Source organism: Triticum urartu, chromosome 2 (genome assembly GCF_003073215.2).
Source record: "Triticum urartu cultivar G1812 chromosome 2, Tu2.1, whole genome shotgun sequence".
In the NCBI taxonomy this organism is placed as follows: domain Eukaryota; kingdom Viridiplantae; phylum Streptophyta; class Magnoliopsida; order Poales; family Poaceae; genus Triticum; species Triticum urartu.
The window spans coordinates 100,862,836-100,880,257 of NC_053023.1; the positions used below are offsets into that span (position 1 = coordinate 100,862,836).

Sequence of the window (17,422 nt, forward strand, 5' to 3'; positions counted from 1 at the left end):
AACTTCATGGAGACACGATGATGGAGCTCATGATGATGGAGATCATGGTGTCATGCCGGTGACAAGATGATCATGGAGCCCCAAGATGGAGATCAAAGGAGCTATGTGATATTGGCCATATCATGTCACTATTATTATTTGATTGCATGTGATGTTTATCATGTTTCTGCATCTTGTTTACTTAGAACGACGGTAGTAAATAAGATGATCCCTCATAATAATTTCAAGAAAGTGTTCCCCCTAACTGTGCACCGTTGCGACAGTTCGTTGTTTCGAAGCACCACGTGATGATCGGGTGTTAGATTCTAACGTTCACATACAACGGGTGTAAGACAGATTTACACATGCAAACACTTAGGTTGACTTGATGAGCCTAGCATGTACAGACATGGCCTCGGAACACAGAAGACCGAAAGGTCGAGCATGAGTCGTATAGAAGATACGATCAACATGAAGATGTTCACCGATATTGACTAGACCGTCTCACGTGATGATCGGACACGGCCTAGTTAACTCGGATCATGTTATACTTAGATTACTGGAGGGATGTCTATCTAAGTGGGAGTTCATTGAATAATTTGATTAGATGAACTTAATTATCATGAACTTACTCTAAAATTTTTACAATATGTCTTGTAGATCAAATGGCCAACATAGTCCTCAACTTCAACGCGTTCCTAGAGAAAACCAAGCTGAAAGACGATGGAAGCAACTACACGGACTGGGTCCGGAACCTGAGGATCATCCTCATAGCTGCCAAGAAAGATTATGTCCTACAAGCACCGCTGGGTGACGCACCTGTTCTCCCTGCAGAACAAGACGTTATGAACGCTTGGCAGGCACGTACCGATGACTACTCCTCGTTCAGTGCGGCATGCTTTACAGCTTAGAGCCGGGGCTCGAAAAGCGTTTTGAGAGACACAGAGCATATGAGATGTTCGAAGAGCTGAAAATGGCTTTCCAAGCTCATGCCCGGGTCGAGAGATATCAAGTCTCCGACAAGTTTTTCAGCTGTAAGATGGAGGGAAACAGTTCTGTCAGTGAGCACATACTCACTATGTCTGGGTTGCATAACCGCTTGACTCAGCTGGGAGTTAATCTCCCGGATGACGCGGTCATTGACAGAATCCTTCAGTCGCTTCCACCGAGCTACAAGAGCTTTGTGATGAACTTCAATATGCAGGGGATGGAAAAGACCATTCCTGAAGTATTTGCAATGCTGAAACCAGCAGAGGTAGAAGTCAAAAAGGAACATCAAGTGTTGATGGTGAATAAAACCACTAAGTTCAAGAAAGGCAAGGGTAAGAAAACCTTCAAGAAGGACGGCAAGGGAGTTGCCGCGCCCGGTAAGCAAGCTGCCGGGAAGAAGCCAAAGAATGGACCCAAGCCCGAGACTGAGTGCTTTTATTGCAAGGAAAGTGGTCACTGGAAGCGGAACTGCCCCAAATACTTAGCGGACAAGAAGGCTAGCAAAACGAAAGGTATATGTGATATACATGTAATTGATGTGTACCTTACCAGTACTCGTAGTAGCTCCTGGGTATTTGATACCGGTGCAGTTGCTCACATTTGTAACTCAAAGCAGGAGCTGCGGAATAAGCGGAGACTGGCGAAGGACGAGGTGACGATGCGCGTCGGGAATGGTTCCAAGGTCGATGTGATCGCCGTCGGCACGCTACCTCTACATTTACCTACGGGATTAGTTTTGAACCTCAATAATTGTTATTTAGTGCCAAGTTTGAGCATGAACATTGTATCAGGATCTCGTTTAATACGAGATGGCTACTCATTTAAATCCGAGAATAATGGTTGTTCTATTTATATGAGAGATATGTTTTATGGTCATGCTCCGATGGTGAATGGTTTATTCTTAATGAATCTCGAGCGTAATGCTACACATGTTCATAGTGTGAGTACCAAAAGATGTAAGATTGATAATGATAGTCCCACATACTTGTGGCACTGCCGCCTTGGTCACATAGGTGTCAAACGCATGAAGAAGCTCCATGCTGATGGACTTTTAGAGTCTCTTGATTACGAATCATTTGACACTTGCGAACCATGCCTCATGGGTAAAATGACCAAGACTCCATTCTCAGGAACAATGGAGCGAGCAACCAACTTATTGGAAATCATACATACTGATGTGTGCGGTCCAATGAGTGTTGAGGCTCGCGGTGGCTATTGTTATGTTCTCACCCTCACTGATGACTTGAGTAGATATGGGTATGTCTACTTAATGAAACACAAGTCTGAGACCTTTGAAAAGTTCAAGGAATTTCAGAGTGAGGTTGAGAATCAACGTGACAGGAAAATCAAGTTCCTGCGATCAGATCGTGGAGGAGAATACTTGAGTCATGAGTTTGGCACACACTTAAGAAAATATGGAATAGTTTCACAGCTCACGCCGCCTGGAACACCTCGGCGTAATGGTGTGTCCGAACGTCATAATCGCACTCTATTAGATATGGTGCGATCTATGATGTCTCTTGCCGATTTACTGCTATCCTTTTGGGGGGTATGCTTTAGAGACTGCCGCATTCACTTTAAATAGGGCTCCGTCGAAATCCGTTGAGATGACACCGTATGAATTATGGTTTGGGAAGAAACCTAAGCTGTCGTTTCTAAAAGTTTGGGGATGCGATGCTTATGTCAAGAAACTTCAACCTGAAAAGCTCGAACCCAAATCAGAGAAATGCGTCTTCATAGGATACCCTAAAGAAACTATTGGGTATACCTTCTACCTCAGATCCGAAGGCAAGATCTTTGTTGCCAAGAATGGATCCTTTCTAGAGAAGGAGTTTCTCTCGAAAGAAGTAAGTGGGAGGAAAGTAGAACTTGATGAAGTATTACCTCTTGAACCGGAAAATGGCGCAACTCAAGAAAATGTTCCTGAGGTGCCTGCACCGACTAGAGAGGAAGTTAATGATGATGATCAAGATACTTCTGATCAAGCTCCTACTGAAATTCGAAGGTCCACAAGGACACGTTCCGCACCAGAGTGGTACGGCAACCCTGTCTTGGAAATCATGTTGTTAGACAACGGTGAACCTTCGAACTATGAAGAAGCGATGGCGGGCCCGGATTCCGACAAATGGCTAGAAGCCATGAAATCCGAGATAGGATCCATGTATGAAAACGAAGTATGGACTTTGACTGACTTTCCCGTTGAGCGGCGAGCCATAGAAAATAAATGGATCTTTAAGAAGAAGATAGACGCGGATGGTAATGTGACCATCTATAAAGCTCGGCTTGTCGCTAAGGGTTATCGACAAGTTCAAGGGGTTGACTACGATGAGACTTTCTCACCGGTAGCGAAGCTAAAGTCCGTCTGAATCATGTTAGCAATTGCCGCATTCTATGATTATGAGATATGGCAAATGGACGTCAAAACGACATTCCTTAATGGTTTCCTTAAGGAAGAACTGTATATGATGCAGCCAGAAGGTTTTGTCGATCCTAAGAATGCTGACAAGGTGTGCAAGCTCCAACGCTCGATTTATGGGCTGGTGCAAGCATCTCGGAGTTGGAACATTCGCTTTGATGAGATGATCAAAGCGTTTGGGTTTACACAGACTTATGGAGAAGCCTGTGTTTACAAGAAAGTGAGTGGGAGCTCTGTAGCATTTCTCATATTATATGTAGATGACATACTTTTGATGGGAAATGATATAGAACTCTTGGACAGCATTAAGGCCTACTTGAATAAGAGTTTTTCAAAGAAGGACCTTGGAGAAGCTGCATATATATTAGGCATCAAGATCTATAGAGATAGATCAAGACGCCTCATAGGTCTTTCACAAAGCACATACCTTGATAAGATATTGAAAAAGTTCAATATGGATCAGTCTAAGAAGGGGTTCTTGCCTGTGTTGCAAGGTGTGAAATTGAGCTCAGCTCAATGTCCGACCACGGCAGAAGATATAGAAGAGATGAGTGTCATCCCCTATGCCTCAGCCATAGGTTCTATTATGTATGCCATGCTGTGTACCAGACCTGATGTAAACCTTGCCGTAAGTTTGGTAGGAAGGTACCAAAGTAATCCCGGCAAGGAACACTGGACAGCGGTCAAGAATATCCTGAAGTACCTGAAAAGGACTAAGGAAATGTTTCTCGTCTATGGAGGTGATGAAGAGCTCGTCGTAAAGGGTTACGTCGACGCTAGCTTCGACACAGATCTGGATGACTCAAAGTCACAAACCGGATACGTGTATATTTTGAATGGTGGGGCAGTAAGCTGGTGCAGTTGCAAGCAGAGCGTCGTGGCGGGATCTACATGTGAAGCGGAGTACATGGTAGCCTCGGAGGCAGCGCATGAAGCAATTTGGGTGAAGGAGTTCATCACCGACCTAGGAGTCATACCCAATGCGTCGGGGCCAATCAAACTCTTCTGTGACAACACTGGAGCTATTGCACTTGCCAAGGAGCCCAGGTTTCACAAGAAGACAAGGCACATCAAGCGTCGCTTCAACTCCATTCGTGAAAATGTTCAAGATGGAGACATAGATATTTGTAAAGTACACACGGACCTGAATGTAGCAGATCCGTTGACTAAACCTCTCCCTAGAGCAAAACATGATCAACACCAGAATTCCATGGGTGTTCGATTCATCACAATGTAACTAGATTATTGACTCTAGTGCAAGTGGAGACTGTTGGAAATATGCCCTAGATGCAATAATAAAAGGATTATTATTATATTTCCTTGTTCATGATAATTGTCTTTTATTCATGCTATAATTGTGTTATCCGGAAATCGTAATACACGTGTGAATAATAGACACCAACATGTCCCTAGTAAGCCTCTAGTTGACTAGCTCGTTGATCAACAGATAGTCATGGTTTCCTGACTATGGACATTGGATGTCATTGATAACGAGATCACATCATTGGGAGAATGATGTGATGGACAAGACCCAATCCTAAACATAGCACAAGATCGTATAGTTCGTTTGCTAGAGTTTTTCCAATGTCAAGTATATTTTCCTTAGACCATGAGATCGTGTAACTCCCGGATACCGTAGGAGTGCTTTGGGTATACCAAACGTCACAACGTAACTGGGTGACTATAAAGGTATACTACGGGTATCTCCGAAAGTGACTGTTGGGTTGACACGGATCAAGACTGGGATTTGTCACTCCATATGACGGAGAGGTATCACTGGGCCCACTCGGTAATGCATCATCATAATGAGCTCAAAGTGACCAAGTGTCTGGTCACGGGATCATGCATTACGGTACGAGTAAAGTGACTTGCCGGTAACGAGATTGAACGAGGTATTGGGATACCGACGATCGGATCTCGGGCAAGTAACATACCGATTGACAAAGGGAATTGTATACGGGGTTGCTTGAATCCTCGACATCGTGGTTCATCCGATGAGATCATCGAGGAGCATGTGGGAGCCAACATGGGTATCCAGATCCTGCTGTTGGTTATTGACCGGAGAGCGATCTCGGTCATGTCTACATGTCTCCCGAACCCGTAGGGTCTACACACTTAAGGTTCGGTGACGCTAGGGCTGTAGGGATATGTATATGCAGTAACCCGAATGTTGTTCGGAGTCCCGTATGAGATCCCGGACGTCACGAGGAGTTCCGGAATGGTCCGGAGGTAAAGAATTATATATAGGAAGTGCTATTTCGGGCATCGGGACAAGTTTCGGGGTCACCGGTATTGTACCGGGACCACAGGGTGGGGCCACCTATCCCGGGAGGCCACATGGGCTGTAGGGGTGTGCGCCTTGGCCTGCATGGGCCAAGGGCACCAGCCCCAAGAGGCCCATGCGCCTAGGGATAAGGAAGGGAAGAATCCCAAAGGGGGAAGGCACCTCCGAGGTGCCTTGGGGAGGAGGGACTCCTCCCTTGGCTGCCGCCCCCCTAGGAGATTGGATCTCCTAGGGCCGGCGCCCCCCCTAGGCTTCCTATATATAGTGGGGGAAGGAGGGCCTCTCAACCACGCCTTTGGTGCCTCCCTCTCCCTCTCCAACACATCCTCCTCCTCCATAGTGCTTGGCGAAGCCCTGCCGGAGTACTGCAGCTCCACCACCACCACGCCGTCGTGCTGTTGTTGGAGCCATCTTCCTCAAACTCTCCTTCCCCCTTGCTGGATCAAGAAGAAGGAGACGTTACGCTGACCGTACGTGTGTTGAACGCGGAGGTGCCGTTCGTTCGGCGCTAGGATCTCCGGTGATTTGGATCACGTCGAGCACGCCTTCCTCATCCCCGTTCTTTGAACGCTTCCGCGCGTGATCTACAAAGGTATGTAGATGCAATCCGATCACTCGTTGCTAGATGAACTCATAGATGGATCTTGGTGAAACCATAGGAAATTTTTTTGTTTTCTGCAACGTTCCCCTACATCTCCAGGGAGAGGTTGAAGACGTGCCGGTAGGAGAAGGAGAAGGCGTTGTCCCCTGCCCCATGAGGCAGGAGACGAACCGTGTAGGAGCCGACGTAGATCGGGCTCGCACGAAAGGCCGCGGCTTGCTCCTCCTCCCGCTGAAACACAGCGAAAGCCATGCCCACAGAGGACCCCGCGAAGCGAACCGCCTCGATCCCAAGACGCTGGCGGAACACACGACGGAGCCATGGGAGGAAGTTGGGCTTGGGTGGAGAGATGTTGATGAGGCAAACTAGAGTGTGCTGATCAGGGACAAGGGGGAAGTGGACGTCGAGCGAGGTGGGCCGGCCGCGAACAACCGACTCCATGGGAGCGGGGCTGGCTGGGTACGGGAGAAGGGGGACGATGGCAAGCGAAGGAGAGGGGGCAAAGCTGGGCAGAGCGATGGGCCGCAGTACGGGCGGGGGAGGGATATTAATAGCCGCAGAGCTGGGCCTAGGGTTAGAGCCATAAACACGAACAGAGCGTTGGAAGCTGAGATGCCCAACCCGACGGCACAGCCAGCAAACAGCGGGATCTCGACAATCCCGACGTTTATGATTAAGAGAGAGGCAGCGGAAGCAGCGCCGATGCATATCGGCGGGCTTACCAAATCTAAAAAGTGGATTTGGCGCGGCCCGCAAGGGATTGCCTGGAGAAGGAGGAGATAGCAGGGCTTCCCTATAGGTTGCATGGCGAGGCGGAGAGGGCTCAGCGAAACAGGAGCCGTGCGGGAGGGTGAGGGGCGCAACGGGGCACGAGGATGCGACAAACGCGCAGCCCTGACCCGCCAGGGGTTGGGCAGGAGCCTGCGGCTCAAGAAGCTGGAAAGGACTAAACGCATTCTTGCTGACAAGCACTTGATTACCGGACGCCGCATGCGCTGGAGAGAGAGAGAGGAGATGGAGGGGCAAGCCTGCGGGCTCATGCCAACCCTCCCGGATTCCTGGGCACGAGGAGCGGCAACCGGCTGCACGGGATGGGGCCCGAGTACAGAGGGCAGCGCAGAGTTAGTCAGCCACGCAGAAGCGCGGACGTGTGGCAGAGACAAGGATGCAGCGAGCGAGGACGGGCTAGAAAGAGACATACTGACACGGAGCAAACCGGACGTCCAGCATCCCCGGAGCACGATCTCCTTGGCAATGCATGCATGGGCAACTTGAAAGAAAAAACAACCATGCTGACGCGGTCTGACAAGGTAGCCGTTGGCGAAGCCACCGAACCAGCTGACCAGAAGGGAGGCGAAAAAGTCTGGCGAGAGGGTAACGCCGTCGTTGAGCACGACGGCGAGGACACCGACGGGGCGGCTACGGCCCGCTATGACCTCGACAGTGGCACAGCCATACTTGGCAAGCATGTCATCCTGGAACCGCAAACCATCCATGGGGCGAGCGAAAAAGCGAGCAGCTAGACCAACGACGCGACGAAGCAGCAGCGCCGTAGACCCTACAGCGACACAACTCGACCTAGGGTGACGGCGCAGCCAGCGGCGCAACAACCTACAGCGACACAACTCGACCTAGGCCGACGACGCAGAAAGCATGCATCAAAGCGACGGGCAGAACGCACCAATACCAGAAAAGGGGGAGGAAAGTCACCAGCCTGGAGAGAAGAGAAACCGTGAACGAGGTGGGAGAAGCAAAACCCTAGTCGCGCGGCGAGGCACACCGTGGGAGTTGTGGTCGCCGCAGCCGGAGCAGCGTGTGACGAGACGGTGGACGCCGTGCCCGGGTGGACGGCGGCGTATTGTGGTGGCCGCCGGCCCCGGAGCAGTGACCGGCGGGGTGTACACTCACCTTCTATTTTTCTGTTTTCTTTTCATCCTTCCCCACTACTATATAGTAGCATTATCATAGCCGTTGGTCGGCACAGATCAGGCAGCTGGGCACATTAAATGAATTGTAGCGTTGCCGGAAGAAAAATGGAGAAAATGAGGTGGGTCCGTCGTATGGGACGCAACTACGGTAGGAATACGCGGTGAGGGGTGGACGTTCGGTTGCCGGGAGCTGACAGACATGTTGCTAGCGGCCCATATTTTAACTTCTTTCCTGGACCATGGTTCAAATTTTTTCGTTTAAATGAAAGCCAACGCCCAGGCGTGACAGAAGGCGGCTCGGGGGTGTGCGCGTACGTGCGGCTTGTGCGCATGCTACCCCTGCCGTGCGGCGCGGTGGAAAATTTAAAAGAAAGATATGGAAATGCCACCTCGTTGCATCTGGAGAGATCTCGGGGCCCTTTGCTGAATCTAGGGCAACGGGAAAAAAAACTTTCCCGCAAGTGGATGGGTCTTTGTTGGGCTCGTGGCAGTGAAGCTATGTTACCAGTGACGGGCCAGGTTGCATTGTTGCTTCGAAAAAAGTGCTAGTCCACTGAAAAGAGGGGAAGGGGAGGGAGGCAGGCGCGTGGCATGGAGGCGGAGGCGCCGTGAACGGCGGCGGGGGACGAGACCGCAGTGGATGGAGACGGCGTCTTTCCGGTATATCCGGTTCACATCGGGGCCATCCCGTCCTGACTGTCCCTTTTCTGTTCATGTGCGGCCAAGGTTGCCCATCTTCCCCGGCGTCGCGGCGTCGACGTGCTCCGTCCAAGATGAGATCAGCGAGGGGGCTGGCTGGGGGAGAGGTTGGGTGCCGGCCTTATCTGTGGCTGCCCATAACAGCTGCGGCGGCGCCACCGGCGAGTGCAGTGGCGAGAGCGCCCCAGCGGAGTCGGGGGAGTCGGCAATAAAGCCTGATCCGAAGTCGACAGGCTGGATAAAGAAGGTAGGAGTATGTCTTTAAGGCTAACGAAAATGTGGAATAGTTGTACTTCAGAATGCCATGGTGGTAACCGTCGATGCTTAGTCGTAGAAAATGCAAGGCCTGGAATGTAATCTGAGAAATGGTTCATCTAGAAAATTGATCCAAAAATGCAAAAGTAGGTAGGCATGCTCTGACTTTGATTCTGATTCTGTGCCTTAGGCTCAACTCTTTTTTTGCTTCTGCACGAACTGTGATACTGGCACTGAACGAAAATGTTTCGGGTTTGCAAAATTGGAGAAAGGAAAAATGTCAAGTAGTAAACCAGTACACAGACTGAAAGAAAGAAAATTCGGTCAACAGAAATCCAATACAAAAAGTTAGGCAGAAAAATGCCTGTAATACTGATTGTCGTTGGCACTTAGATAAAAGTTTATGCAAGTACAGTCTAGTGAAAGTGAATGCGGGCCAAAAGTAGAACTGTCGAATGCGAATGGAAAAACTGGAAATTGTATTGTACTCCCTTCGTCCCATAATATAAGAACGTTTTTGACATTACACTAATGTCAAAAACGTTCTTATATTATGAGACGTAGGGAGTACTTGTCGTTGATTTCTCTATATTCCTTTCAGGGTACGTGTGGGCGCAAATCCAATCGAGCGACCCCCTGTCCAGGCAGGATGGGAGCTCTTGAGAAGACTATCATGGGCTTTGTGGACAGGGAGGGTGATGAAGTAGTGAAAGCCAAAGCTAGGGACAACTTTCGACTCACTGACGGAGGCTTACGATTTTTACAATTTATATTTGTGGGAGCATGGCTTCGGCATTAGATACGGGAAAAGCAGGCTTAATCTTGATAAAAGGAAGACCATGCAGGAGATTGTCTGCGGATTCTCGGTAAAAATAGAAAGCTTCAAGTTTACACAAGACGGACAAATTACCCCTAAAAAAAGATTGATTCATGTTGAGAAAATGTTTCTGTTGCAGGGGAAGCCTCTACGTGAGAATACAAGATCATGTAGGTGTGATTGCTGTTGAGGACATCAGATTTACGCCTGACGGGATAAAAGCTTATAATGGAAGCAGCTTCCGCCCCTGGGCTGACCAGTGGGCAACAAACTAGCTCTGAAGCTAATGGCCCAGATGACGCTAAGGACGGCCTTAGAAAAACTGAGAACACTAGGACCGTACTGGACCCTGCTAGCTGGGCCTCATAAATGACTAAAGACAACCCACGTGCGCACTGTTCAGAAATGCATGAGTAAAACGAATACATGGGCCTATACCCGCATGCGCGGGCATCTCGAGGAGGACCAAGCGCTGGGATAATGGTATTATATGCCAGTACGACCCATATGCAATTTTCGGTTTTATAATTTATTTATTTTTGAAAAAGAGGATCACCCCTGGCCCGTGCATAAGTGGTTTACATACGAAATGGGTTTACATAATGCTTTTCATCTTTAAGAAATGTATGTATTTTACAAATCGAAATGTTATTGTCATTCATTGCCCCTTCTAAAGTTTGAGGCAAATGAACGCATTTTCGATCGTCGTTTTCAGGCTATATATCCTCGCGGAACTCTGGTCATTGAATCAACTTAACCTTAATGGGTAACTAATGATTTCTCTTTTTTTAGCAACCCTTTTTCTCATTAACAAAAGTGGCATATGGTGCTCTGCCCGGTTCGTTGTTAGCGTCCTTCTGAAAATAGAAATTGGGGTACATACCTAAGTTTACTTGAGTCGGCACATCATATTATAGAACTTGGTTTGCACATTTTAATGATGAACCTTCTCAAATAAGCTTGAGGTTTTCAAGTAAGTTGGATGCACCCTCAGTAGTTCATACGAGAGCTTTCACTCATTCATAGCTCGATGTGCATCCTAACTACATTGCAAACTCTACTCCTTGCTTAGTATCGATTATAAGGTCTTCCTCTTGGCCTAATGATCAGATACAAAAGTGCAGCGCTTTTTGTTTTTGACTTCTTATAACTCCTCATTATGTTCTCCTGGCAATGATTAGAGCATGGGATCTAAAATTATGCTGAGATTCTTCATAAGTTGTTGATTGGTTAAAATAGCACAGACATGAAACAAGTGATCATATTCGGTCCTATATCTTGGGTTAACCTAGAAGTGATTGCCATCTTTACATACTACCTATAGAAGATTATCGTTTTGTTGCCCATAAATATTGACATTCTTTCTAAACCTTTGACAATGGTGATTTTGATTTGTTGCATTTGGCTACCAAAGAATATGTCAAAACTTCTTTTGTATGCACTGAGGTAGTTTAATATTTTTAATATAAACCATTTTCAAACATATTTATTATTGGTTTAGACTTACTAAATGTGTTTGCATCAATTAATCAAGTTCATGATAAGTAGCATTTACATACAAAAATTATCTTTATTATCATCTTGATGCTCGAGCATGAGAACATGATGTTGATACGTCTCCAAGATATCTACAATTTTTGTATGTTTCATGCCTGTAATCCTTGAAGTATGCAATGTCCTATAAATTATGTTCATATTTGTTTTGTTATTTTTCAATTTTACAAGAAAAAATACCAAAAGTCCCTGAAAATTCCAACAAAATTTGGTAGGAAATTTCACAACACCGGAGGACCAAAGTCCGACACCTGGGGTGGCCCACAGGGCGTAGGCACACTGTGTAGGCGCCCAGATGCTGTCAACATCTATGGTCCCTAGGGCACCCATTAGTTGCCTATGGTGCCTGATGGTTTTATATACCCCCAAAACTCATACCCAATGTATGGTGCACTTTTTTGCCACCAATACTTCGCATTTCAAGGCGATCTTTGTTTTCAGCCCTGATCTGGTACTGAGTCAAAGGAGGAATTCACCTTCATTACCACAAACCTCAATGATTTATCATCAATAAACAACGATGCATTTTAGGAAATGTCCGATCCTGCATTATTGACCTCACATCATTGGAATTTATTGATGTCAATGACAATCATGATCTTCAAGTTGTTGCACGCAGGACTTGTAGATTTTTTCTCTCACAAGGAACTCCTCCTACCCCTCCTTGCTGAAGACAATGCAGTCGTCCGTATGCGTCTTGTAAGCAGTTGTGTTGACGCCCGTTCTTTGAGGCATACTCCAGTAAGGCCTTCATCACTCAGGATCACTACTGCAGGATGCTGCTAATGCGAAACTACAATCAGAGACCCTTCGATGAAACTATGTGTGATGTATTAATCGTAAATGGTGATGTAATAATGTTGGGGAACACAGTAATTAAAAAAAAATCCTACGCACAGGCAAGATCATGGTGATGCATAGCAATGAGAGGGGAGAGTATCGTCTACGTACCCTCATAGACCGTAAGCGGAAGCATTATGACAACATGGTTGATGTAGTCGTACGTCTTCACGATCGACCGATCTAGCACCGAAGGTACGACACCTCCGTGATCTGCACACGTTCAGCTCGGTGACGTCCGGCGAACTCACGATCCAGTAGAGCTTCGAGGGAGAGTTTCGTCAGCACGACAGCGTGATGACGGTGATGATGTTGCTACGGGAACAGGGCTTCGCCTAAGCACCGCTACAATATTACCGAGGTGGATTATGGTGAAGGGGGGCACCGCACATGGCTAAAAGATCAATGATCAACTTGTGTGTACATGGGGTGCCCCCCTCCCCCGTATATAAAGGAGTGGAGGAGGGGGAGGGGGCCGGCCTCTCTAGGCGCACCCAAGGGAGTCCTGCTCCCACCAGGAGTAGGATTCCCCCTTCCCTTGTTTGGTTTTAGGAGAGAAGGAAGGAGGAGGAAGAAGGAAGTAAAGGGGGGGGGGCCTTCCCAATTAGGATTGGGCTTGGGGGGCATGCCCCCTCCTTTTCTTCTTCTCCCTCTCTTCCACTAAGGCCCATACACCTCCCGAGGGGGTTCCGGTAACCTCCCGGTGCTCCCGTATACTCCCATTTTCACCCGAAACCATTCCGATGTCCAAACATAGGCTTACAATATATCGATCTTTACGCATCGACCATTTCGAGACTCCTCGTCATGTTCGTGATCAAATCCAGGACTCCGAACTACCTTCGGTACATAAAAACACATAAACTCGTAATACCGATCGTCACCAAACGTTAAGCGTGCGGACCCTATGGGTTCGAGAACTATGTAGACATGACCGAGACATGTCTTCGGTCAATAACCAATAGCGGAACCTGGATGCTCATATTGGCTCCTACATATTCTATGAAGATCTTTATCGGTCAAACCGCATAACGGTATACGTTGTTCCCCTTGTCATCGGTATGTTACTTGCCCGAGATTCGATCATCGATATCTCAATACCTAGTTCAATCTCGCTACCGGCAAGTCTCTTTACTCGTTCCGTAATGCTACATCCCGTAACTAACTCATTAGCTACATTACTTGCAAGGCTTATAGTGATGTACATTACCGAGAGGGCCTAGAGATACCTCTTCGACAATCGGAGTGACAAATCCTAATCTTGATCGATGCCAACTCAACAAACACCATCGGAGACACCTGCAGAGCACCTTTATAATCACCCAGTTACGTTGTGACGTTTGGTAGCACACAAAGTGTTCCTCCGGTATTCGGGAGTTGCATGATCTCATAGTCATAGGAATATGTATAGTTATGGAGAAAGCAATAGCAACAAACTAAACGATCATCGTGCTAAGCTAATGGATTGGTCAAGTAAATCACATCATTCTCTAATGATGTGATCTCGTTAATCAAATGATAACTCATGTCTATGGTTAGGAAACATAACCAACATTGATTCAACGAGCTAGTCAAGTAGAGGCATACTAGTGACACTCTGTTTGTCTATGTATTCACACATGTACTAAGTTTCCGGTTAATACAATTCTAGCATGAATAATAAACATTTATCATGATACAAGGAAATAAATAATAACTTTATTATTGCCTCTAGGGCATATTTCCTTCAATCTCCCACTTGCACTAGAGTCAATAATCTAGTTCACATTTTTATGTGATTAGTTCACATCTCCATGTGACTAATACCCAAAGGGTTTACTAGAGTCAATAATCTAGTTCACATCGCTATGTGATTAACACTCAAAGAGAGATCATGTTTTGCTTGTGAGAGAAGTTTATTCTATGGGTTTGCAACATTCAGATCCATATGTATTTCGCAAATTTCTATGTCTACAATGCTCTGCATGGAGCTACTCTAGCTAATTGCTCCCACTTTCAATATGTATCCAGATCGAGACTTAGAGCCATCTAGATTGATGTAAAAAGCTTGCATCGACATAACTCTTTACGACGAACTCTTTTATTACCTCCATAACCGAGAAATATTTCCTTAGTCCTCTAAGGATAATTTTGACCATTATCCAGTGATCTACTCCTAGATCACTATTGTACTCCCTTGCCAGAATCATGCTAAGGTATACAATAGGACAGGTAAACAACATAGCATACTTTATAGAACCTATGACTGAGGCATAGGGAATGACTTTTCATTCTCTCTTTATTTTCTGCTGTGGTCGGGTTTTGAGTCTTTACTCAACTTCACACCTTACATGCAAGTACTCCTTCTTTGACTGTTCCATTTTGAACTACTTCAAAATCTTTTCAAGGTATGTACTCATTGAAAAAATCTTATCAAGCATCTTGATCTATCTCTATAGATCTTGATGCCCAATATGTAAGCAGCTTCACCGAGGTCTTTCTTTGAAAAACTCCTTTCAAAAACTCCTTTTATGCTTTCCAGAAAATTCTACATTATTTCTGATCAACAATATGTCATTCACATATACTTATCAGAAAGGTTGTAGTGCTCCCACTCACTTTCTTGTAAATACAGGCTTCACCGCAAGTCTGTATAAAACCATATGCTTTGATCACTTTATTAAAGCATATATTCCAACTCCGAGATGCTTGCACCAGTCCATAGATGGATCGCTGGAGCTTGCTCATTTTGTTAGCACCTTTAGGATTGACAAAACCTTCTGGTTGCATCATATACAACTCTTCTTTAAGAAATCCATTAAGGAATGCAGTTTTGACATCCATTTGCCAGATTTCATAAAATGCGGCAACTGCTAACATGATTCGGACAGACTTTTAAGCATCGATACGAGTGAGAAAATCTCATCGTAGTCAACACCTTGAACTTGTCAAAAACATTTTGCGACAATTCGAGCTTTGTAGATAGTAACATTACTATCAGCGTCCGTCTTCCTCTTGAAGATCCATTTATTCTCAATGTCCTGCCGATCATTGGGCAAGTCAACCAAAGTCCACACTTTGTTCTCATACATGGATCCCATCTCAGATTTCGTGGCTTCAAGCCATTTTGCGGAATCTGGGCTCATCATCGCTTCCTCATAGTTCGTAGGTTCGTCACGGTCAAGTAACATGACTTCCAGAACAGGATTACCGTGCCACTCTGGTGCGGATCTTACTCTGGTTGACCTGCGGGGTTCGGTAATAACTTGATCAGAAGTTTCATGATCATCATCATTAGCTTCCTCACTAATTGGTGTAGGAATCACTGGAACTGATTTCTGTGATGAACTACTTTCCAGTTCGGGAGAAGGTACAATTACCTCATCAAGTTCTACTTTCCTCCCACTCACTTCTTTCGAGAGAAACTCCTTCTCTAGAAAGGATCCATTCTTAGCAACGAATATCTTGCCTTCGGATCTGTGATAGAAGGTGTACCCAACAGTCTCCTTTAGGTATCCTATGAAGACACATTTCTCCGATTTGGGTTCGAGCTTATCAGGTAGAAGCTTTTTCACATAAGCATCGCAACCCCAAACTTTAAGAAACTCCGAGCGCAGCCGCCTCGCGCAGAGCTTCGACTACAACTATGGCGACTTCATCCCCATCCCCAGGCCCTTCCTGCGTGGCTACCTCAACAAGTGCAGGGACCTACAGACCCGGAGGCTCGCCTTCTTCAACACCAACTACGTCGAGAAGAGAAGGAAGGTGATGGACACACCAGGAGAAGACAAGAACAAGCTCCGATGCGCGATCGACCACATCCTCGCAGCGGAGAAGAGCGGCGAGATCACGCCGGAGAACGTCATCTACATCGTCGAGAACATCAACGTCACGGCCATCGAGACAACGCTATGGTCCATCGAGTGGGCGCTCGCCGAGGTGGTGAACCACCCGGACGTGCAGCGCAAGGTGGGCGGCGAGATCAGGGACGTGCTCAGTGACGACGAGCCCATCACCGAGTCCAGCGTCAACAAGCTGGCGTACCTGCAGGCTATGATCAAGGAGACGCTGTGGCTGCACTCCCCCATCCCGATCCTCGTCCCCCATATGAACTTCGAGGAGGCCATCCTCGGCGGCTACACCATTCCCAAGGGCTCCAAGGTCGTTTTCAACGCCTGGTGGCTGGCCAACAACCCGGAGCTGTGGGAGAAGCCGGAGGAGTTCAGGCTGGAGAGGTTCTTGGGCGAGGAGAGCAACATGGATGCCACGGTCGGTGGCAAGGTGGACTTCCGGTTCCTCCCGTTCGGCGTGGGCCGGTGCAGCTGCCTCGGCATCATCCTTGTACTGCCCATCCTGGCGCTCATCGTCAGGAAGCTTGTGAGGAGCTCCAAGATGGTGCCCCCGCCAGGCGTGGACAAGCTCGACGTGAGCGAGAAAGGCGGGCAGTTCAACCTGCACATTGCCAACCATTCCACCGTCGCCTTCCACCCCATCTCACCATGACCAATTACTTCAACCCAAAAGCCTGCTCTACATGCACAATTACCCTTTTTGGATTACAAATATATTACAGGAAAGTATGTCAGTTGATTTAAGGGGTTTATAATTTATTTAGTTTTGAAAAGGAGGATCACCCCTGGCCCGTGCATAAGTGGTTTACATATGAAATGGGTTTACATAATGCTTTTTTGCTTTAAGAAATGTATGTATTTTACAAATCAAAATGTTATTGTCATTCATTAGCCCCTCTAAAGTTTGAGGTAAAGAACGCATTTTCGATCGTCGTTTCCAGGCTATATATCCTCGCGAAACTCTGGTCATCGAATCAAATTAACCTTAATGGGTAACTAATGATTTCTCTTCTTTTACCACCCTTTTTGTCATTAACAAAAGTGGCATATGGTGCTCTGCCCGGTTCGTTGTTAGCGTCCTTCTGAAAATAGAAATTGGGGTACATACCTAAGTTTACTTGGGTCGGCACATCATATTATAGAACTTGGTTTGCACATTCTAATGATGAACCTTCTCAAATAAGCTTCAGGTTTTCAAGTAAGTTGGGTTCACCCTCACTAGTTCATAT

General features: G+C 46.8%; 1 protein-coding gene across 1 annotated transcript; it reads left to right on the forward strand.

Moving 5' to 3' along the window:
- Window positions 1–8,838: 8,838 nt before the first annotated feature.
- Window positions 8,839–16,845, forward strand: LOC125535269 (cytochrome P450 CYP73A100-like). Its single transcript, XM_048698332.1, has 4 exons — window positions 8,839–9,144; window positions 9,343–9,404; window positions 10,109–10,228; window positions 15,945–16,845. The coding sequence occupies exons 1-4, from the start codon at window positions 8,839–8,841 to the stop codon at window positions 16,843–16,845; spliced, it is 1,389 nt and encodes a 462-aa protein (XP_048554289.1).
- Window positions 16,846–17,422: the final 577 nt, after the last annotated feature.

What these genes read in the sequence shown, in the direction of transcription:
- LOC125535269 (XM_048698332.1), top strand. Translation starts at nt 8,839, where the DNA reads ATGGAGACGGCGTCTTTCCGGTATATCCGGTTCACATCGGGGCCATCC. An exon ending in CGACAGGCTGGATAAAGAAG is followed by an intron (nt 9,145 to 9,342) that starts GTAGGAGTATGT and finishes TCTGTGCCTTAG; the next exon opens with GCTCAACTCTTTTTTTGCTT. An exon ending in TTCCGCCCCTGGGCTGACCA is followed by an intron (nt 10,229 to 15,944) that starts GTGGGCAACAAA and finishes CCAAACTTTAAG; the next exon opens with AAACTCCGAGCGCAGCCGCC.